Source organism: Camellia sinensis, chromosome 2, assembly GCF_055761805.1.
Source record: "Camellia sinensis isolate YWXY chromosome 2, ASM5576180v1, whole genome shotgun sequence".
NCBI lineage: Eukaryota > Viridiplantae > Streptophyta > Magnoliopsida > Ericales > Theaceae > Camellia > Camellia sinensis.
Window position 1 is genome coordinate 118282502 of NC_138962.1, and position 24900 is coordinate 118307401.

The 24900-nt window shown below is 35.2% G+C and overlaps 1 protein-coding gene across 4 annotated transcripts in view; it reads right to left on the reverse strand.

The window, feature by feature from the left end:
- The window catches only part of NRB4 (mediator of RNA polymerase II transcription subunit 15a-like protein), a 34471-nt gene extending 12634 nt beyond the window's left edge, over positions 1-21837 (reverse strand). For 2 of the 4 annotated variants that reach the window (XM_028264376.2, XM_082915482.1), the window contains exons 1-9: positions 21734-21837; positions 21425-21470; positions 20910-21031; positions 17545-17656; positions 17220-17325; positions 12852-14150; positions 6633-6703; positions 2054-2128; positions 130-1617 (exon numbers count right to left, since the gene is read on the reverse strand). In XM_028264376.2, the coding sequence (XP_028120177.2) occupies positions 130-1617; positions 2054-2128; positions 6633-6703; positions 12852-14150; positions 17220-17325; positions 17545-17656; positions 20910-21022 (3264 nt within the window). In that variant the 5' untranslated portion in view covers positions 21023-21031; positions 21425-21470; positions 21734-21837. The remainder of the gene's footprint in view (positions 1-129; positions 1618-2053; positions 2129-6632; positions 6704-12851; positions 14151-17219; positions 17326-17544; positions 17657-20909; positions 21032-21424; positions 21471-21733) is intronic. The other 2 variants (XM_082915483.1, XM_028264378.2) reach the window with 1 other exon arrangement.
- Positions 21838-24900: the final 3063 nt, after the last annotated feature.

Here is a 24900-nt window from a genome sequence, read left to right on the forward strand (position 1 = left end):
AAATCAAAAACGATGTCAAGATTCAACCATTCCAATCCAATTTATAAACAATAAAATTCAATTAAGGTTTTTATAATGAATATATCACCATGCACCAAAAATAATCCACTGATATCAAATCAAACTAACCACTTTAAGTAAGCGTTCAAGTGGTTGTTCAGTAACACTTGACTTGCAAGAAACACCTGTTGAGGCATTACCATGATTCCCATCTGGAGTAGTGAACTCTGCAAGCAAAGGGGAGGCTGAAATCCCAGGAGTGCCAATGGCAAGGGATTGGGCTGGTGTTACAACACCGGTTGTTTGTTGATGTCCAATATTTCCAGTATTGGATAGAGCTGAAACACCGGAGTTAACTTTCTCGGACTCACCAGGGATTGGGGATGGAGCCAGAGGAGTTGCAGGAGATGGGACAATAAAAGGTGAGTTCGCAGATTGCAAGGGAGTCCCAGTTTTAGTAAGAGATGTCAGCAGATTTTGCTGGTCAATTTGTGGAGAAGGATGCTGAAGCATTTGAGGAGAAGCAGCCTGGAGGAGTTGTGGTGAAGAGATGGGATATGAAGGTCCAGACTTCAACTGCTGATGGTGATAAGCTGAGCGCTGGCCTACTGAGTGGTGTTGCTGAAAAACTCCTGCTTTGACACCCATTCTCATCTTCAATTCATTTACATCATTCATCTGATGAAGCTGTGGCATTTGGTGTGCCTGTAACTGGGCATTCTGTTGCATTTTTGTTTGCTGCAATTGTTGCTGCTGTTGTTGCTGCTGTTGTTGCTGTTGCTGTTGCTGCTGCTGCTGCTGCTGCTGCTGTTGCTGTTGCTGCTGTTGCTGCTGCTGCTGCTGCTGCTGCTGTTGCTGTTGCTGTTGCTGCTGCTGCTGCTGCATCATCTGTTGTTTATGGATCAACTGTTGTTGCATCTGCTGCCGCTGTTGATACTGCTGTTTCATTTGTTGTGTCTGCAGCATCTGCTGTTCCTGTTGTTTTAGATGCTGGTGTTGAAGCATATTGGAATTTGACTGAAGAGGAGTAAGGTTTGCCTGCAGTGCATTCATCCCACTTTGTGAAGACAAGGAGTTCATGTTTACCTGTTGGGAAGTGTTCGCAGGAATTTGTTGCAGAGATCCCACAGCAACCTGCTGCAATGTACTGAGTGCATTTCCTTGACCTGAATCAATATTGGAACTCGGCTGTAGTGTATTTATCATGCTCTGTGATACATTTGGAACCCCTGATAAAGAAGATAAGGAATTATGCTGCAGATTTGTCACATTGTTTTGTTGCATGGTTGATACAGAACCCTGTAAGTTCATTGATTGTAGCTGAGGGTTCATTTGATTTTCAAGTGGCTGCACTTGAGTAATTTGAGATTGTGATCGCTGTGATTGCTGCATAGAAGGCATATGAGCTAGAGGAAGTTGTCCAGGTAATTTCCGGGGCCTATTTGAATTAAGAAAATTAATTATTTGCTTCTCATATGAACCCAACTTCTCCTTAAAACCAGGTAATATATTGCTTTTGGAAACTTGTAAGAATGCCATGATGCGCTCCAACATATTCTTAAATATTTTGAGCTTCTCAAGTTGCTCATTCTTTGGTTGCTGAGGCAGAGAATCATGCTGGAAAACAATAAAATTACAAGTACAGTGAGAAAAAAATAATAATAAATACAATGTTTCACAAACCGATGTAAGAAAATGAGTATCTAAGTTCTAATTCTTTTGGCGGTGCAGCCATAATTGCCAGATAGCTTTTTATTCTTGCCAAACTTCCAACATGCAGCTCTGCATTATGCTACCCAGGCTTGCTGTGAAAGCAACCAGGAATCTTTCACTTCAACATTACCAGCATCTTTGGTTTTTCATTATTTCAAGGTCACCGTGTAGATTTATATTAAGAATTCCCAAAAGAATGCCACTGCCTTGAATCCTAGACTCCTATGATCCTATCCAAACCCCCAGCCCAGTGTAATGCCACACCCATAATAACAAGGTAAAGATAGGTTCAAAGTTATGCAAGGTAAGGAAGTTTATAAAGATGTAGACAGAAAATTACCTGCAGCAATTTACCAGCAATTTTCTGGTACATTTCATTTAGTTCTGGTAGATACTCATCCTTCATGGTTTTAATCTGCAAAGTAAAAGTTTCACAATTTCAACTAACATCTAAGAGATAATATTGATGACTACACACTGCACATGCCTGAAGATGAAAATCACAAGATTTCTTTTTCCCTAGTGCTTCCTAATTTCTTCTTTTTTTTCCTTTTCTTCTCTCTCTCTCTCTCTCTCTCTCTCTCTCTCCCTCTCTCTTTTTTGCACATCAATGAAATCTTCTAGAAAGGATAGCTCCAAAAATTACAAACAAAAGAATAAAAAGCAAAGCAAACGAAATCAGGAAACTTTAGAAGATGTTCATCATTTTCACTCGTTTTATCTTTTTGGGAGGCAAAAATAATTTTTTTAAATTTGAAATTATATATATTTTTAAATTTCAGAAAAAAGATTCTGAAAATGTAACCAAATAAAACCACAATCTTTCACACAAGTAACTTGTACATCATGCATGAATTAAAATGGAAGGTTGTCTCCACCTAAGAAACACACACGACACAAACACGCAGACACTACAATTCTCTAAAAATTAAGACATGAATACATCGAGTATCCATTGTATAAAATGTGTGAGTGTGTGTATATGCATGTATGTATATTAGAAAAATCTATATGAAAAACCGACATCATTTAAATCAAATTATGGATAGAAAAACCACACAAATAACAATAATATTATCAAGATATTTTTGAAACAACAAAAGCACTAAATAAAAATTCAAGAACCAAGCATCCATGAAAATTTTCATTTAATCATCATTCAAAATTCATAATTCCATCATGTGACTCATAATCAAAGCTTGTCCATCCAAAAATTTGCCAACGCCTACAAAAAAAATCCGTACGCATAAACCAAAAGAAGATTGTCCCAGACATATCAAACACTTGCATGAGGCCAAATCAAGCGTCCGTGCTTCATAGTTTAGCAAAATAAGCATTTAGTTGACAATCATTGGTCATTGGAAGATGACAAAGGTCAGTTGTCAGGTAAGTGGGATATATAACATTTCTAGTTCTCTCTCTTCCTCCATCCCAAATCTTGATATTTTACTCTTTTTCCATCTAATTGTTGTCAGGTGGTAGCTTATTCTCGTTATCTTTTTTTTTTTTTTTTTTTTTAAGTATCCTGAAAGTGCCCTCAACTTGTCCATAATTCAAAAATAATTAATAATTTTGGACACTTTTACATGTCCACATCCGAGTTGTGCACAACACTGATATGTAAGTCAAGTGCTTCCGTAGTCTCCACTCATAAATGTAAAAATTAGAAAAAAGTGAATACATTTCAGCTAACTATTCTACCAATGCACAAGTACATGATTGAAGGGTGTACTCGTTATTCTAACAAGTCTCAGATTTATTTTTCCATTTCCAAAGAAACATAAAAAAGGGAAAGGAGTGAGCGTGGATAACACAATCTGCATACCTTGCCCTAAGATCAAAACTTGAAAAGATATAAGCTGGGGCCAATTCTGTATAATTATTTATTTCAGTAACATGCCCCTGCATTGTTCGGTGCAATGCTTGAAAAACTTAGGTTATGAAAAAGTCATTTTGTGCAAATAAATGCTAAAAGTTACACATGTACCAAGGCCACCTCTCCCAAGTCCTAACACCCTTGATCAATGAGAACAACACTAAGAAATATCTCTTCTTTATGGGAATCAACAAACTAATGAAAACCATGGAAATAAGAATTGAAGCAAGTTAAAACCTATTGGGGACCTTGTATACTTACTTTGAGTCTTATTTCGATGCCAACTTAGAGTAATTTGAATGTTATCATTAAAGCCAGTAATTTATTCAGGGGAACTAAGTTGTGTATCCCTCATACTTCAAGGGTTTCTTCATATGGGAGATACATGCAAGTGGTCTTTCAGGCCTATTTGGTAGGGATAAAACCATCGCTCTAGTAGATGATAGATTTTATCAACACTCTTTAAAGAGTAATGTTGTTGCCAGGATTGTGTCACAATGTACACTATGCTCACTAAGGCTAGAAAGCACAACACACTACGAGAGACCTTGGCGTGTACTTCATCCTTAGATTTCCTGGGACGACTAGGGTCATTATTCTGTATTAGTAGTTGTGGATAGGTTCTCAAAGTTGGCTTCCGTCATCCTTCGTAGTAAGTCCACTAATGCACCCCATGCAGCTAAATTGTTCTTTAAAGAGATTGTGAGGCTATATGGGTTGCCGAATTCTATTGTGTCTGATCTCATCATGTCAAATTTGTTAGTTATTTTTTGAAGACACTATCAGAATTGGTTTATAACAATTCAGTTAATAGGTTTATGGGTAAGAGCCCATTTGAGATACTGCATGTTGACATTAGGTGAAAAATAGCTCCAAGTAATGAAAATTATAAATTTGTTGGCAGTGTTCACCGTAGGAATCAAGAATTTAACAAGGGTGACTATGTTATGATTACGTGTTCGTCCAAAGCGTTACCTTAAGCATTCTTTCAAGAAATTGCATGCTCGAACTACTGGACTCCATCACATTATTGTAGGATTGGACCTAATGCATTTTTTACTTGACTTGATATATGATATAAGCATTAGTCTTGTTTTCAATGTTGAGGACTTTTTTTACTCATCGAAGCACATTCAAACCTCCTATGGTGCACGCAGGTGTTTCTACAGGAAGACTTCCCACATCAACTGCCCCAGTGCCTCCTTGCACACTATCGCAGATCGATCAGGTTGAGGACGTGACAGAAGATGAGATTGCAGGTTCTTGACATAGTGGTTTCTGGAGATCAAGTGGACAGATTGCCCAGTTTCTGATGCTACTTGGGTCACAAATTTGGAGTTGCACCATCTAGCCCCATATATCTTAGAGCAATATCACAATCACCACACTTCGGAGTCAAATTCTTCTCAGCCAGAGAGATGATGGGGATCACATGAGGCCTACCATTCATCGCATTTAAGTGAGACAAGACAGGAAGAATCCAAATTGATTTATTGACGCTTATATAAGATTCATGTTAGGACATTTTAATTGAAGGAATTATTATGTAATTTTCGATTATTTAGGGCCTTATTATTTCTTTCCTTATTCCATTTTAGTTGGCCTATAAATATTGGGCTCATCGTTATTGGAAGAAGCTTTTGATATTGACAATAAATTTGACATTGTGGATATTGATCTTGTTAGAGTCAGCTCTTTATTTCTTTTACTAATAGCTCTCTGTTTGGCCAGACTACTCACTGTAAGAAAAGAATACTTTAAATTAATTTGTTAAAATTACAAGCACTAATTTATATACGAAAATATGAATTAGAAAAAAACTAAACCAAACTAAACTACCCTTGTAGATAATATTACCACTCTTACACTCACAAGTGACCTATGAACCTGAATGGTATTATATTTTATCAGGGAGGTGTCAACTGTCAACGTTTGAACAAACATAGCATATGCTAAAATCCAATTGCTCCAGAAGCTTAAGCCAATAAAGAGCAGTTTATTTATATGATGAACAAGACAAATCGGATGGAAGACTGACAATGAATCCAAGCACATGGAGAAGTATTGATTGGTCATGCAAAAAAGGATTTATATCACAGGGAACAAACTAACTATGGTAGAACAGTTGAGACAGGATAGGAAAACATTCGAAATTTTATATGACAAGACAACTTAATCAAATGGCACAGTACAGTGATTGCAAAGTAGGTCCCAAATGAAAACTAAACAACAATTTCACATACAATTGTTTGTGACTACATTACATGGTCACTCAGGTATGCGTTTTGGTTACCTCGGTATAGAGAAACATGTATCCAAAAGTTGAGTACAAATACGCAGACCCATCCACTACAGTTAAACACATTGTATTTGTATACTTATGGTATGTTGTTACTATTTGGACTCGAAATAAAATTGGGATTTAATAAAAAAGGGGGGGGAGGGCGGGATTTCTACAGTTAAAACACTTTGTATTTGTATACTTATGGTATGTTGTTACTATTTGGACTTGAAATAAAATTAGGATTTAATGGAAAAAGGGAATTCCACCTCCCTATCCATATAAGCAGCAAGAAATCAATTTGACTATCAATTTTGAACTTCTCCTTTCATCAAAAGATATTAGAAAATCAACTGTCCAATTAGGGTAGATGCACATCTGATATTCTCAACCTTGACATGATCAGGCCAACATACAGGTACTTCAGGGCAACTAGAATAGTCATGTAACACTTGCTTGCATTATTATACATCATTAGCTAAAGCATGGTAACAGTACTATTCAAAAAAGCAGGGTAACAGTTTTATTCAAATAACTGTAGCATGGAACTGTTCACACTACTGAAACATCATATTTAGCAACTCTTCAAGTTTACAGTCAGCTGCTGAGTAGTTAGAAGTATATACACTTCGTGATGTTTCTCATCTCAGAATCAATGCGAAATTTTACTCATTATATTGAATGATTTAAGTTCCTTGTATGAGATGACTTGTATCACAAGGGAATTCAACTTGAAGGGCACAAAAGATTATGATATTGTACCTTTTGATAGACCTCCTCTTGCCAATCCCCACTACTTGCATTTCCTGTCTGAGCTGTGAAATCTAAGGAAGCTACGTCACAGACATAAATAAGCATTAGTTCAAAACCTGTTGGTATGAAATAAAAAATTAATTATAAACAATGTTAGAAATCCTTCCGTCCACATCCCCACACAAAAACTCCAATGTAACAGGCCACATGCACAAATTATACATATAAAAAAACAAAAACAAAAAAATCAAATATGTCATAAAATCTTCATGCCAGCAATAGTTTCGGAGGGCAAAAGCGGCATTGGGTTGTAAAATATCCATGGGATAGATGAAGAGATCAGATATAGGCAGATCATGTTACCACTTAGGAACACCAACATATCCCAGCAATGGTGTTAAGAATATAAACAATATAGTTGTTGCCCCTTTCCCAATATAAATAATATAGTTGTCCTTACCCCTAACAGCTTGAGCTTTAATATGAGTTGGTGGTTCACAATTCATTGTGGTGAGCTTTTATGAGTTGGCGGTTAACAATTCATTGTGGTGGTATCCGAGCTAAGAAGTGAGTTCTTCATATTTTTCTTCTTTTAATTGGTTGTTGGGTCTAGTAATCTAAAATAATAATAATAATAATCATAATAATAATAATATTAAAAATTCTACTCAATATGATTGACTAGGGTAAGAGGTTTCGCAAAAAAAATCTCAATTTTTCTTGTGCTTTTGAAATCATCTTTTCCATTCTTTTCTTTGCTTTTCAGGCAAAAGGGGTTTTTCTCCAAATCTGTCCAACTGTGATTTTTTGGAGCATTGTTCCAATTGATTCAAACCCTATGAGTGCTGACCAGGTATATCTTGTTAATTCACTAATTGTCCCAAAAACTTAAGTCATTAGGAAATGGGCCTAGCAATGGATATCAAGCTATCCAACACCCTCCCTCACGTGTAACCCTATCTTGCATGTGGAGAGACAAATAGAGAACCAAATAGAAAGAGAAGCAAACAACCAAATAGAGAAGAAGAAATCAAATGGGGGAAAAATATCAAATGCAAACGAAGACACTTTAATCTAAGTCCTATCTCAACCTGAGCTCTGTTACCATGGGAGTTGTTTGGGAACTTGGGTTGGGAGACTTTTTTGGCTAAAACAGCCAATAAAGACGACATAGGCTAAAATAGTCAATAAGATAAAATGTCACATCCAAGCCATAATCATTTCACTTTTTTTCACAACCATCAAATCAACTACCAAAAAAAGCCAACTATCATCAACTACAAAAAAAAGCCATCCCAAACAAAATTTTTTTTAGTCAGGCTAAAATAGCCAAAATGCCAACTAAAATAGCTAAGTTCCCAAACGAGCCCCATGTAAGAATTCTATGAGAAAAAAATATTATTTCGGTATTTGAATTACAAGGTCTTCAGTCTCTTTAATAGAAAGAAACACTAAACAAAAAAGGAAAATCAAAAAAGAAAAACCTAGAATAGGAGAATACTAACAGTAATTATGCAAAATATACAGAACTCATAAGGTGAGCCTAGCAAGCAGAAATTGGAAGCGGGCAAAAGTGTCTTAGTAAGAAAATCAACAAGTCGCATGACAGAAGTAATTGTAAGAACACTTAATGTATATGTCATATCAAAATTACAAGGTTGAATAAGTAGAGAGACACAAAACAGAAAAAGGAAAAAATGAACGAGAAAAGAACTGAAATAGGAAAACCTAAAGCTAATTCGCTAATACAAAAAAATACAAGATAATTACACTTAGCACCCTCACACTTTTACCAAAGTCTCACTTTCGTCCCTTTAATTTCAATTATAACAGTCAACCCCTATACTTCAAGTCCAGTTATAATCTCACCCTTCAATCCGTCTACTGTTAACAAAGTTGACAAAACTTGTCGTTTGAAGCATATGTGGCATACCACATGCTTTGGCAGCTAATCTTTCCTTTTCCAGTTAGCAACCTACATGTTTTTCTCAAGCTATCAAATTTCGTAAATGACATGCCGCTATGTCTAATGAATTCAATGCTCTCCTTCAAAATCAGACTTCATCTCTAGTTCCTCCTCCTTCACATCAAAACACTATGAGCTACCGGTGGGTTTTTAAGATCAAGTGCTTAGCAGATGGTTCAATTGAGCATTATAAGGCCTATCTTGTGGCCAAGGGATCAACAACATGGTTTGGATTATAATGCGACCGTCAGTCCCATGCAAGGTTTTAAAAAGCGGCCGCAACCGTTACGTAACGCCGTTACGTAACGGTTTTGGCGGTTACCGCCACCCGTTACGGCCGCTTTTGCAGTGTGATTGAGATTCACAGGTGCGTCGGCCGTTGCGGCTGCTGTAGCGGTCGTAACGGTGCCGTAACAGCCTGTTATGCACCGTTACGTAACGGTTCCAAACTGTTTCTTTCAAAAAAACACAAAAAAAAAACTGAAAATGGGAGAAGAGAGATAGAGAGAAGAGGGAAGATAAAGAGAAAATAGAGGAGCAAGAGATAGAGAGAGAAAATAGAGGAGCAAGAGATAGAGAGAGAAAGAAGAGGGAAGATGAAGAACATATTATTGATTTGCTGAAACTATAAGATGTATGCTATTCTATTCAGCTGCTATCACTAAACCATTTTGTTTGTGTGTGTCTATTTATATATTATTTGAAAATAATAATAATAATAATAAGTGTGGTTATTATCTATTTGGTTTGGTTAAAATATGTATATATATATATATTTAGGCTCTTATTTATTCTTTTACTTTTGTCATTATTTATCTTATATATAATAATTAGTGATTGATTTTTTGTAAAATATAAAGTCATTAATTATTAAAATAAAATGTAAAAAACTCAGTTTATAGTGATTTAAAAATATGAAATATATTGGATCATACTTAAAAATTTATAAAAATTGATCAATATTTATTTTTAACCTAATAAATATGATTATGGAAAAAAAATATGCGTATCGGTAAGTTTTTTTCAAATTGTGAAAAAAATAAAAAAATTCACGGTTCCGGTTACCGCAACCGTTACACTACAGCCTTTACACCCCGCAACCGCAACCGCGTCACCGCCACCGTTACGGCGACCGCAACCGCTTTTCAGAACCTTGGTCCCATGGTTAAAACAACCACAATCCATGTTGTTCTCAACTTGGCAAACTCCTCTAGGTGGTCTTCACGACAATTGGATGTCATGAATGCCTTCCACCATGGTTTTATTCAAGATACAATTTTTATGACTCAGCCAGCTGGGTTTGCTGATCCTCAAACCCCTCAACATATTTGTAAACTTTAGAAGGCCATCTATGGTCTCAAACAAGCTATTTGTACTTGGTCTCAGTGTTTTAGCTCCTTTCTCATCCGATGTGCTTCACTTAGAGTCAAATCACTCTATGCTTGTTCTCCAGCACTCTTCTCAGATGATAATATCATTGCTCTATATTGATGATATTGTGCTTACTAGGAATACTCTATCGATGCTTTAGTCATTTACCTCCACTGTTGTTAATAAGTTTGACATCAAGGACCTTCGCTCTTCCCACTACTTTCTTGGCCTTGAGGTGTCTTCCTTGTGCTCCGCTCTTCATCTTTCCCAAAGTCGTTACACTGCTGATCTCTTGCGTCGTAGTTCTATAAAGGAGTGCAAGCCTCGTAGTACACCCCTAAATGCAAAAACACAACTCTCTGCTCTTGAAGGAGACCCACTTGCAAATCCCACTAAGTATAGGCATTTAGTTTTACCTCCTCTGATCTTGATTCCTCTAGATATTGCTTTTATAGTTCATCATGTTGCTCAATTCATGAGTGCCCCTAGGTCCCCATTCATCTTGTCATTGACAAGAGCATCCTTTGTTACCTAAAAGGAACTGTGGAACTTGGACTGGTCTTTCGTCCCTTATCTGGTCAATTACTCTTGCATGCCTTCTCTAATGTTGATTGGGCGAGATGCCCAAATACGTGGCGTTCCACTTCTGGCTACTGTGTATTCTTGGGTCCCAATCTTATCTCTCGAAGTGTAAAGAAGCAACCTATAGTTTCTTGTTCCAATGCCGAGTCTGAATATCGCTCGCTCGCTCAGGTTTGTGCTAAAATCATTTGGATCCAAAATCTTCTCCAAGAGCTTCATATGCCCGCTTTCCACTACTATCACACTCTACTATGACAACCTCAGTACAACCTACAATCATGTCTTTCATGCTTGTAATTGAACTTGATTATCATTTCATTCGAGAACTTGTTCTTTTTGGCAGCCATCGTGTTCAATTTGTCCCTTCGACTGAATCCTAATATTTTCGCTAAGGGGTTACCTAAAAAGTACATATACAGATACAAGATAAGGATACAGTGATACAAAAAAATCTAAAAAAATAAGATACGGATATGGCAAGGATACATTTGTAAAATAAAATTATTTTTATAATTTTTAGTAATGTAGTATGTATAAAATAAGTATATTCATAAAATATCTAGTACTAATTCCTTAATATCAAAAAGAGAATTTTATGTTCATCAAAGATTGCATCAAAGAGCAATCAATTACCAACCAGGCATACTTACAAAGAATAACAAAGGATTAAACAAAGAATAACAAAAGATTGCATCAAAGAACAATCAATTAAACAAAGGAATCGATCAAATATTCAAGGAAATTTAAAAAATAACAATAAAGATAAGAAAATTAAGCAATGATAACAATAGCCTTAAAACATAATATCCAAAATTAAAAAATGAAATAAAATAACAATGGAATGAAATTAAAAAGTAGAAACAATGTGAACAACTTTTTTTTTCCCCTCTTCTTTTCAACGCAAGTGAGTAGCCCTAATACAAGGCTAACAAAGTAGAAATTGATACTGACAATGCAAACACAACAGAATATGAAGAGACATAGACAGCAAGGGCAAGTGGGAGAGAGTATTGACCTTGAAAAAATATAAATAGAAATATGAAATAAGAAAAATAAGAAAAAAATTGAAAAAAAAAAACAAATTACATACCTATTTGGCATATAATATATACAAAAAAAAAATTAGATACTTATTTGGCGTATCCCTCGTGTATTCCTCCCATATCCTGTATCGCTCGCATGTCCCTCTCGTATCCGAAATTAGAAAAAATTAAAAAAATAAATTGGATTTTTATTTGCCATATCCTGCCATATCAGCCACGTATCTACATCCAATACGTATCCAACACTCGTACGGGACCTTTTTTGGATTATATGTGCTTCATAGGGGGTTACATAAGCAACGCTTTGAGCTTCTACGTTCTAAACTCATTCTCCCTAGACCATTGAGTTTGTGGGGGAGTGTTAGAGAATCTCCTTAATCAGCTCTTCTTTGACCTTGTATATTTAGGAACATCTCATTACATATATTTAGGCTTAATTCTTGTATTTCATTGCGCAGATTTAGGCTCAAGTCAAGACATATGTTTACGCTTAATTTGCAACTTGTAAACCCCATATATACCTCAATTGATAAGATGACTAGATATTCAGAATTCACAAATTTTTTCAGTGTGGTACCAAACAAGAAGGAATATAAAGAAGGGGTACGAGCTCACACCATGGTTCTGAGCAGTCTCAGTTACAATTCAAATTAGCATAATTTAATGCTTTCATACTTGTATTGAAATCGCGTCAATGCAGCAAAAAAAAAAAAAAAGTAGTTTCTCAAGCTCACAAACTATTACCTAGTAAACCCGTTTTGACCCCTAGCGTTCACACTTTGATGTTTTTAATATTTTTAACAATTCCTTAATCCCATGGCACACCAATTTTATCTACCACATTGTATTTTCTTATATGGTGTTGACAATTAACATAATGATCATCAGATAAATATTAACTTTTAGATAGCCAAGTAACAATGTATAGGCAAGGTGTACACATACAGTACCTGCCTAAACATATGAACTGCATAAAATATTTACAAAATATGGGACTAAACCACATGGATTGCTAGAATTTTTCAGCCATTTAGCTTGAAATGAAGAATATTTTTGTTGAACTTGCTGATTAGCAAGGAGCCTTCCCAATCAATTTTATAAATGTCCTTTAATCACAAACAAATTACTTGTCCAGAAATCTATAACCATCTACTGCTGAAGCGTGAAACTATGAGGCATAATTAAACCAAGAACATAAAGTAAAAATCAAAAATGGCACATACAAGCTACATAATAAACAATCTGTGAGAACGAAATGTCACATACTTGATGACGCCTCTGAAATGGCTCTTTGCGATTGAAATAGCTGCTTTTGCTGATCAAGCATATTCTGTGACTGAAGTAAGGGGCCTGATGTTTGAAGCCTCTGCTGTTGTTGCAAACCTAACTGCTGTTGGAACTGTCCAGGCTGTGCTTGAATCTGTGACATCAATTGCTGCTGTGGAGGTTGTGGTTGTGACTGTTGACCTTGGGTTGGCAACAAAGTTGCAGAACTCTGCTGGGTTTGTTGCTGCATTGGAACCTTAGATTGTTGTAGCATGCCAGATTGAGTTCCGAGCAATTGCTGCTGTTGCTGCTGTAGCCCAGCAACATTACCATGGGGACCCAACTGTTGCTGATGATGAATATTTGATAGGTTGTTTTGCTGGCTCATTAACTGCTGCTGCTGCTGCTGCTGCTGCAAGTTGGAAAGATTATTCTGCGGGCCTAGCAACCTCTGCTGCTGTTGCATGTCTGGGATGCTGTTTTGATTCCCAATTAGCTGGTTCTGTTGCATGTTTGTAGAATTTGGCTGCTGCCCTGCTAGATGCTGCTGCTGCTGCTGCTGCTGTTGCGTTGGCAATATCGGCTGCGGCTGTATTGGTGTTTGCTGTTGATGAATAATGGGTGTCTGCTGCGGTTGTTGCTGTTGCCTGAGAACTGATTGTGGATTTTGCTGAAGCATTGGTTGTGTTGACTGTTGAACAGAAGACTGCTGATTCTGTTGAAGGCCAGATAGTGGAGCTGGTTGCATGCTAGAAGGCTGCATAACAGATTGCTGAGAAGATTGTAATAGGTTCTGTTGCTGCTGTGTCTGTTGTTGCTGGATGTGAGATTGCATGTGTGGGGGAATACTTCCTGGCGGATATTTCTTGTTCAGAAGCTGCTGTTGAAAATGCTGCGGGTAAAGATAGTGCTGTGGATTTTGAGACTGCTGCTGTTGTTGTTGGGGAACAACTTGTTGTGGCCTTCCTGGCATCTGCCTTTGAGTATTGGCAAAAATATTGGAAGACACCCCCTGCCCCATTGAATTTGCAACTGAATTCTGTGAAACCCCAGAGATGTTCTGAATGTTCTGCAAATTGGAATTCTGGCCAACATTTGGTATGCTAGTCTGTGCTAAACCACCAACAGAAGGCAGTGCTGATGTTAAATTAGCAGAACCTGGTACTCCTGTTGCTGTGATGTTATTCTGAATATTCTGGGATAACAGCGGTTGGCGGGATTGAGACTGGTTAGCCACCATTGGATTAGAAAGTGATTGCCCCTGGTTGCCTGCAATTTGGGGTTGCATGCCATGGGATACTGCTCAGAAGAAAGAGATGAAGAAACCAAAACCAGGTTAAAAGATGAACAGTCAAGAAAATAAGGTTAAAAAGCAATTGTGCAATGATCTCACACTGAAGGTATCTCTCAGAGTACTTGGATAATTGATTCTAGTTCTTCTAATCATATGACCCCCAATTTATCCCCCCTCATTGCTCTCGTACTTCTCCCATGACTATTTGTACCACCAATGGTGCTCCTATAACTGATGTTTCTATCGGTTTTGTTTTTTCTTCCTTTCCTTCCCCTGTCCCTTCCAAACGTTTTCTACGTTCCTCAACTGTCCATTAGTCAGTTATCTAATTCAAGTTTTAACATTCTCCTTTCTTCTTCAGGTTGTGTTCATCAGGATTAGATGTCCAAGAAGCTTATTGTGACCAGGCATAGGACTGGTGACTTATACGTGTTGGAAAGCTAGCATGTTCCTGTGTCGTCTACATCCACAGCTTTGTGAATTCGTGTCCTTTTATCTTTGGCATTCTAGGTAAGGCTGTGTCTAGTGAACGGTTAAATTGTTTGGTTCAGTTTTGTGTTATGGGTAAGGTGTCATTTAGTGATCTTTCTGAGTGCAGTTGTAAACTTGCCAATGTCTGCTTTAGCTTTTAATACACGTACTTCTATTTCCACTTATCATTTCTCTATTGTTCAACTTGATGTGTGTCCCTCTCCTGTTATTACTCAAGGGGGTTTTGTGTACTATGTTACCCTTATTTATTTAAATTTTTTTTTTTTATGACCAGGTGTCCGAACCAACTTACACACACCTCAACTAAATCCCGAGACCCATGCAAAGCGCCCCCTCCGCAAGGATTGGGCAAATCTCGGACAGAGCCCGCGGGCGTGGACCCAAGGAGTTGATAGCACTTAATGGGAGTTGAACCTGAGACCTAAAGGAAGCACACCCCCACGCCCCAATAGTCCTATGTTTCCTTTATTGATGACTATAGTCGTTTTTGTTAGGTTTATATTATGTCTCCCAAGTCTGATTTCTTTCGCATTTATCATTCATCCCATTCTATGGTTCAAACTCAGTTCTCCACACAACTATCGAAATTCTTCATTCTATCTTAGGTGGCATTTTATTGTCAAATTTACTAATTTCTTAGATGTATCTGGTATTGTTCTGATATACCCCAACACAAAATGGTAGAGCAAAAAGGAAACATTGACACCTCCTTGACACTAATAGCTCCCTTCTTACATCTTCAGTTCCTGTTGTGATTTGTGGTGAAGCGGTTTTTACAGCAACCTATCATCTTAATCTTATCATCTTCAGTTCCTGTTGTGATTTGTGGTGAAGCGGTTTTTACAGCAACCTATCATCTTAATCTTATCCCCACTCTTCTCTAGTATTTTTCCTTATGAAAAGTAGTTTGGTCAAGTTCCTAATTATTCTTTTTTTACATGTTTTGGATCCGCATGATTTGTTCTCCTGCGTCAACGGGAATGTACCAAGCTCAGTACTCACTTTGTCATGTGTGTTTCTAGGCTATGGTATTCATCAAAAAGGATATTGGTGTTATGATCCGGTTTCTAATAAGTTAAATGTTTCTCATCATGTGGTCGTTCTTGAGCATTTCCCTTATTTTTGTCTTCCAAGGGTGTCCTTGTGTCTAAGGAGAACTTCATTCATATTGATCATTTTCCTGATGTTGTACCTACAGATGAGTATACCATGACACTTGATGTTGCAGATTTTTCCTCTTCTTTTGCTCCCTCTTCAGGCATCACGCTTTTTTTTGGTCTATTCTCATAGTACACCCCTTCTGTACCTGTCTCCATCAATTCTATAACCCCTCCTACTTCTGTGGGACTTGATCATCCTGCAAAATGCTATCCTCTTCGAGATTGTAAACCCTTAACAAGACTTAGTTGTTTTGCTAGTACTTTTTTTGGGTAAGTAGTTTTGCTAGTACTTGCATTTCTCCTTATCATACTTTTTTATCCCCTATTCATGCTTACTTAGAACCTCAGTCTTACAAGGAAGCTTGTATTGATCCTAATTGGGTGTGTGTTGTACAAGATGAACGAATTGCTCTTAAAAAGAGTTGTACTTGAGAGTTGGTTCCTTTCCTTGCAAGTAAAAATGTTGTCGGTTGCAAATGGATATATATAAGGTTAAAACTCATTCAGACGGATATCTAGAACGATATAAGGCGTGTTTGGTTGCCAAGGGTTCTTCTTAGGAGTATGGCATTGACTATAAGGAAACATTTACCCCGGTTGCTAAGATGATGACAGTTTGTACTTTCATTTTTGTGGCTTCCGTTCAATAGTGGTTGTTAGGCCTAAGGCTAGTATCAATATATGTGGATAAGTATTGATGATAACAAACATATTTTTATGGTACTAATGACTTGTTCTCAAGTATTTTGCATGTAGAAACGAATCCACGTGAATGTCACAAAGCTTAAAGGATCAACGCAAATCAAGCAAGAAAGCAAGTATCCAAGGGCTCAATGAAGATTGTGCATTACACTTGCATTGGCTTTACATTCATTTTACATTGGTTGCATCCAAAACGGTTTTTTGTCTAAATTGGACTACGTCTAAAATTAGTGTGAAAATTGGATTTTCCAAAAATCACAATTTTGAAACTAATTTTCCCGATAATTGTTCCTTGTATATTAAATAGTTTAAATTAAATTTATCGAATTTTTCTACGTAGTCTAACTCACTTCACTTTAAACACCAAATTTAGTAGTTGCAGCCAGAAAATTATTTTTATACTAAAACTGGGGAAACCACTTATTGATTTATTTGGATTTTGATTTTCTAGTATTTTTCTTTGAATCCAAATGGGGGGGGTATTTACTACTTCCTTATTTACATTGTAAACTTAAGTAAATGGCCTCTTACATTTATATTTCATTTACTAAATGCTTACATTCCAGAGCAAGAATGGGAAAAATAAGAGCAAAACTGTTCCATCAAAATGATGAGAAAGAAAAACACAAGAAGAATCAAAACAATATAACATCAAGAATTCCAGATATCTTCAACAGGTGATTGCTGAAAAAGAAATGTATAATTCTTTCACGCAATTACCTGTATCTGGAGGATTTTTGCTATTACTGGCAGAATTCGATATAGTATTCTGAGATTTGTTCTCCATTGTCAGCATCTTCAGAGATATTTTTCTCAGATAATCAGACTGCAATTGGAAATTAAGAATATATAATTCATGAGCAATTATGCCAAGCCAAAAACCAACCGACCATTGCTATACAAACATAGAAGGTGAAATGCAGATATTCCCTTTTGTTTTTTGGATGAAGTCTGCATTTTACAAATTTACAAAGAAACAAATGATCAAATGCAATATGACAAAGACATAACAAGGAATCAAAAGATGCCCAAATGACGGATATACCTGGCTTGTGGCAGCAGTGTAGATCTTCTCCTCAAACCTTACAGCAATCTTCTTAAGTTCTTGCAGTCCCTCTTGTCCAGAAAAGGGAAGATGCCTCTTCAAAGTGTCCATTCTGCCCACATGAAACATTACATTTTAAATGGTTAAACAACCATGCAGGTGAATTGGCAGCAGGGTTTATAAAGTATGACAACATTCTCAATTTTAAAATGCATAGAGTACATATAAAGAAACGAAAAGCTTGATTCAAGAAAGCATGTTACTGTTTAGACCTTCATTATGCCTTCATGGAGCTCATCCAAGAGGCATCCAAGGCATAATTCCTAAGACATCACGAGATTCCCTAAACCAAATTAGCGTAACAGGCCTTAAAAAATTTTAATAACACCAAAAACCTTTTCCCCTGGTGATATTTTATTGTTCAGTTTCCGTAGGTAGTGCTAAACTCCATAGGAGCAAGGCCGAACGGATGTCATTTTGACATTTAGAAAATATAAGAGACTCAATTGAGCTAAAGCATTCCTATAATACTGAAATGAGCTTAGTGAGGCCCATTCAACCAATGGAACCTCCACAAATTGAATAAATTGTGTGTAAGCTATATCAGAACTTTACATTTCATATCTGGGTACATCGCTAGAGTAAAAGACACATTCAACAATATATGGAACTAATGCATTTGATTTATAACATGTAATTATATAACAATATTTTTTATCTTTTGCATAATATTTAAAAAAATTAATTCAATTTATAAAAAAATTAATAAATAAAGCACGAAAACCTAATAAGATCAAGACTAGATTCAATAAGAGTCAAATAGTTTTGGGAAAAATACAAAAAGAATCAGAGTTTGAACCTTATAACAAAATAAACTTGAATTTTAAATTTTGTCAATTTAGACACTAATCTTTTAATTTGTTTTTAATCTAAACCATCCATCTAATATTGTTAAGTAAAACTAACGGAAAAAAAAGAGGGTATTTTAGTCATTCAATTCAATAGAAAATGGTATTTTAGACATTTTTCGTACACTTACATTGAGTTTAATGACTAAAATACTACTCCCTCCTTCTCATTTTGATAGTCCCCTTTGGAAATTCTAACTGTGTTAGGGGACATGTAATCATTGCATTTGAATTCAAAATTTAGAGCACTTATTCCAATAATGCCCTTCTCTTTTTCAAATTTTGAATATATTTCTAGCCATTTAAAAAGGGTAATTTTGAAAACTAAATATTTTTTACTTTCTTTTCAAATAGGACAAACATTTTAGAACATCCTATCCTAAAATGGGAAAAAGGACTAACAAAATGGGACAGAGGGAGTATTTTTCTATCACTTTTACTTGACAAAAATAGGTGGATGATTTAGATTGAAAACAAATTAAAAGTTTAAAATTTAAATTGACAAAGTTAAAAACTCCGAGTTTCTTCACTAGAAAAATATTACAAATATTACAAGGTGATTCTGCAACAAATATAACAGAGATTAGAGACCCACAAACTAAGTAGCTGAGAGAAAGAAAATGTAGTTGTGTAAATATAAAAATGTCAAAAGCAGCAAAGAGGTAATAGAAATATGATGCTAATGTAATGAAGATAGGATGGCAGAATGTGTTACAAGAATAGAAAAGGAATTTCTTTGTAAATTAACAGGGAAGGGGCCATTATCAATGGAAACCCAACAGTGGAAGAAGGAAGCAAGTCGTAGTGAAATCAAAAGGCTTTTTCTATTTTCTTTCGATAAGTAAAAAATACATGTTCACTGCTATAAGAGTTCCAAGAATGTACAAATAAGGAAAATTATTGAAGCCAAAAAAGTGCAAAGAAAAGAATAAAAATAAATAATAAATAAATAAAAAGAATGAAAGAAGAATATGTATAGGCTTGCTAAGCCAAAGAAGAATATAAAAAGTGATGGATCTGTTGGTGAGGAAATGAAAGAGAGTTGGAAAAGCTACTTGTTGGAGGCAAATCATTTGGCTACCTTAGGTTTATAATAATCATACTAGACTAGAGAAAACAAATTTCTTCATGAAATTATGTGGACAAGATAAAAACATGTATTGCGTAAAAAGAACATGGAAGTTTTATGATCAGACAACAATCCTACGGCTTGGAAGTGTTCGGGGGATGGAAACTATTTAATAAGATCACAACAACTATAATTATGCATTAAGAAGAACGAACATACCAACACATCAATTTTCCAAAAAACATAGTACACAACACATGGGGAAACAACAAAATATGTAGCTTATACATTTATTATGTATTTATATGCCTTATATATAGATAACACTACAAACATAAAAATTAAATTCAATAAGACTAGAAATTCTATCCTCTATCTTTACTAGATTTTCGAAATCAACCGAACCAACTACCAAACCGAATACTTTCAATTGGTCGATTATGAACTGTAAGTCGGTCAATAATGGTTGTGTGATTTCCTAAACTGATGGTGTCGGTTCGGCTGCCAAGCCAATAGTAAGTCTGAACCGAACTGAGCTGTGAACACCACTACTTGTTTGGTAACATTTATGTTCATAGTTTTCTATTTATACATAAAAAAAAATTGTAAATGGTAAACAATAAATAGTTTGTTATCTTTTTCCATTTTCAAAAACTTGTAACAGCTTACAAAATTTTTATAATCACAAAAAAGTTGGTTTCACTTGTTTAGGAAAAGATTTTTTTTTTTTTTTATCACCTTTTAGAAAAAGAAATTTCATTCATTTTTCTTTCTTCTGCTCCATCCAGCCTACAGCTGATTACCCCCACCTTCGACCACCATCGCCGATGACGGCTTTTGACCACCATCTCCCTTGGCCACCAACCACCTCCCACTAGCAACAACCAACTTTCGACCACCAACCAAAGCAGCCAACCACCATCAACCGCAAGCAACCACCTCTCGCATTTAACAAACACACCTTTGATGGCTGGCAAACCACCTACACTAGCTGACAACCACCTCCAACCGTCAACAACAACTTTCAACCACCACCTCCCAACGGCCACCCTTTCACTTGTTTTCAAAACAAGTTTGCACCAAAACATATTTTTTGTTTTCATTTTTATCAAAAATAAACAAGAAACTGTAAACGTTACCAAATGACACATTTATGTTGTGTTTGTGTTTAGATCTTGAATTTGTGAAGAAAAAATAAATTAGGGCTCATACCCTTTACTCTTTCCTTTTTCATTTAACTCCACAAATCTCTACACAAACGGATGTGTTTCTCTCTTCTTTTCTTTTTTGTTGGGTGTATATGCATGTAAAACAACAATAAGAATCTAAAAACATAGAACTATTATTTACAAAAATAAAATTAAAATAAATGTGGAAGAAAAGCTCACATCTTATTGACAATTCTTTGTCGAGAATCAGGTTGCAATTGGGTCCTCCAATCACCCGGGTCCATCGTGGGTTCACCGCCGCCTGGAGCAGGCCTCCAGTTATTGGTCTCCATCACAGTTAACTAATCATCAATCAATCAATCAATCAAACACACCCCTTAAACGCAATAATAAAGTAAAAAATCAAACAAAACTCAATAAAATTCGTATACCCAAACTCAGAGCTACGGCCTGATCTAAAGAAGAATAAGAACAAGACAAGGACTAATACGGTGGTGAAGAGATGTTTGTTCAAATTTTTTGCTTTCTCAACTTATACGCAATTTCTTCTGATTGGGACAAACGCAAGCAACTTTAAATTTTTTTTATTATTAATCTAAAGTGCTCTCAGCTAACAAATTACTAGTCTATTTTGATTACTAAAAATTTTAAAAATAATAATAATTACTTCATAAAATATATTATAAAAAAAAAATTTGAAAAAGTAGAGATTCCCCTAGACTGAGAAGGCACACCTGGACTTTGTTGGATCAATGGGCCAGAATCAGCTGGAGAAGCTATCTGGAAAGTCAGATGCAGAAACCAAAGTCAAAAACCCCCAAAACAAAATCAAAAATTGTTTGACCTTGTAATCATAATCAAAATCAAATTCAAGGCCGAATTGAAGAAATCTTCACGAGTTCAAAAAAGAAAAGAGGATATCTTCGTGCGAGCTCCAATAATGGTGACATAGTTTCTATCTATTTGATTTTATTGTGGTTGGAGATAGAGAGAGAAGGAAGAAGAAGAAGAAGAAGAAGGAGAAGGAGAAGAAGACGTCTTACCTTGATTGTGAAACCTAGAGAGAGAGAGAGAGAGAGAGATGCCGTTGTTGATAATGGAAGAAGATATAATAATAGCAAGTTGCCTTTTTTGCCTTTTGTTTATTAAATTTTTTCTCTAGTTTGGAATTATTGTAATCGTAATCTCTACCTGAGGGCGGCGGTGACGTGTCTCGCACTCGCGCTGCCTATTGGACGGATCGTTCGGTGCTTCTCATTTATGTTTTTTTTTTTTAATCAATTTACATCTTAATTAATTTTAAAATTTACAAAAAGCGCTCTTCATATGAATTAGAAAAATCTCGGATTGAGATCACATGCACCACTACAAAGAATTGATAGTACATAATGAGAGTTACACTTACATTAACACCATTTGAGAGTTTGAGGTGCATAAGTAAAAATTTAATTTGAATGAATTTAATGTGAATAATATGACTTGAGTTTAAAATTATTTTAGCATTTAAGCAATATATTTTTGAATTTGATACAAGTTTGTGTAAAAAAGAGAAAATCAAAATTAAATTTAAATAGGCGTGGGCAGAGATATCAAATGGTTCAAACAACTCGAAATTCGAATTGTATCTGTAAATATATAAAAATATTAATATAAATAATTTTTAATTGGATAATGTTAAAATAATTTAAATTGTTAGATCTAGATGTAATAAACGAGCTGAACGAGTCTAATAGTTAATTGTTTAAGCTTGATTCATTATATTATTGATCTCAAATGAATTTTTGTCGAACCAAGATCGAGGTCAAAACAATCTGGTATTTTTATATAGTTTTGAGGTTAACGAGCCAAGTCAAGTGAATAATTTGACCATTCAAGCTTAATTTGAAAATTTTAATGAATTCTAAAATGTGTTTAAGATTGACTTGTTCACTTAATTAACCGAGTTCGTTTTAAACAAGTCAAACACGATTCTAGCTCAAACTATTTGGTTCATTTATTAACTCAATTGAATCATATTCACTATATATATATATATATATACACAACTGACACAAAACAAAATTCACATTTTTCTTTTCTCATAAAAATTATAAATGTCATCGCAGTATATTGATTCTTCAATTTTTATTTCTTACCTCTCCATCTGTCTCACATTAAATAAAATATGTGTTTTGATCTTATTATTAATCATTTACCAAAAAACAATGTTAATATCGTTTAATTTTGACAAATTAATCAACTTTAAAAATAAATAAAATAAAATAAAAAATAAAAAACTCGAGTTTATGAATAGTTTAGACAATTTGAGCTTAACTCGAGTCAAGCTTGTGCAGACAACCTCAAGTTACAACTCGACCTTGGGTGGGTCTAGGTAACTCTCAACACAACTCAGGCTGAGTTTAGATAACCTCTTAACTTACCTGGACCCACTTGTAAGAACCAATCCAATTTTAATATTACATTTGAGACCCTTTTCTAGATTTTGGAACTTTAAGGTAAGATTGAACCAAAAGCTCCAAATTTGTTTTTTATTTATTATTTTTGACTAATATTCACTCTTTTGCTCTTTTCTCTCTCTACACGTTGAATTTTTCTCTTTCTACACTTTGAATCTTGATATAAGGCCAACACTATTTGAAAGCTTACTTTTGGGGAATTGATTTAGATATAAATTTAACATAATTCCGACTCTAGAAGAAGGAGATACACTTGTTTGAAATTTACCTAACAAAGTTATATAGGAAATCAGCACATGCGGAAGATTTGTTCTGCACAAGCGAATTATGTAACGTAGTGAGAAAAAGTTACTAGATAGATCCGCACAAGCAGATTGTGCCGGATCAGAATCTTCTAAGCGATATGGCAGCCTCTCAACCAAGCACTTGGGACCCCTTTTCATCATTTAGCTGAGATATTTCTCTCTCCTCATTCATTTCAAACACATTTTCTCTCTCCATATCTATTTTTTCACTTTTCTTTCTCTTTCCACCATAAATCTACCATTAAACCTTGAGAGTGGGAGTTGATCTAAAAACCCAAGTAATAATGGCATGGAATTCAGTGAGGGCTTCTTGTCTAGCGGCATGGATTTTCTTTTGAGGTAAGATTTTTTTTTTTCTTTTTTATGAATTTGATGGGTCCTTTAGCACACCAAAAATAAAGACTAGATTGAATTCTAATTTTACAAAACAAATGTAAGTTTAGGTATCGATCCAAGGGACAATTGTAAAATTAAACCAATTTAAATTGTAAAATTCCTAAATAAATATTAAATTGAAGCGAGAATTAAAATAACAACTAGAAATTAAATTAACAATAAATATTGAGGTTGAGAACTTGATTTAAGGTAATGAATCAACCACTAGTTACATAAATAGGGTTTAAAATCGGGAATTGATTGCGATATAGTTTGAACCACTAAATATTTCACAATTATAAGCTTGAAACATTGATACAAAAGATTGCCGAGTTCAACATATAAGCACAAATCATCTTAAGTAATGTGAGTCGTTTGTTCTAAACTAAGTAACAATACCACTCGTCTCTCGTAACATGACATCTCATACTTTGAACATGAACACAAAGAAAATAATTGTATCAAAAGTATTCAATAATTATAGAAAGTAAAACACTTAAGGAGATTTTTAAAAAAAAAATGTTTTTAAAAACTTCTACAACATCCATACAACTTGTTCAAACTATTACACAAATCAAACTCCAGTAACAACCCCTATTTACTTGGTTAGGTGTGGACATCGTGCCTATTTTGGGTATAAGGTGCGTTTCCACACTCATATTGTACCAACTTGCTTTCTCACATTGATAAAGTCACCGCTTAATTTTAGGGAATTAAGAAACCTTTAACAATGAAAATTAAGCAAAAGACTTCACAACCAAATAATCTAGGTTCAGGAATTAAGGTACAAAAAGGAAAAGGCTTTGAATGATGCACATTTTTTTGCTCAATTTAAAGATGGACCTCTACTAATATTCTATTTTATGAGGTTAGAGCTTAATTGTTCCACAAAATTCATTATTAAACCCTAAAAACCATTACTAAGTCTAAAACTAGATGTTTGGATAAATAAACACCACTTAGTTTAGATTCAATGAATAAAGCCATCTTTCCATCCAAAAATCATATTTTTTCATAAAAAGACATTATATGGCCATAAACGAGATCTAAACCAAGAAATATTCATAAAACACT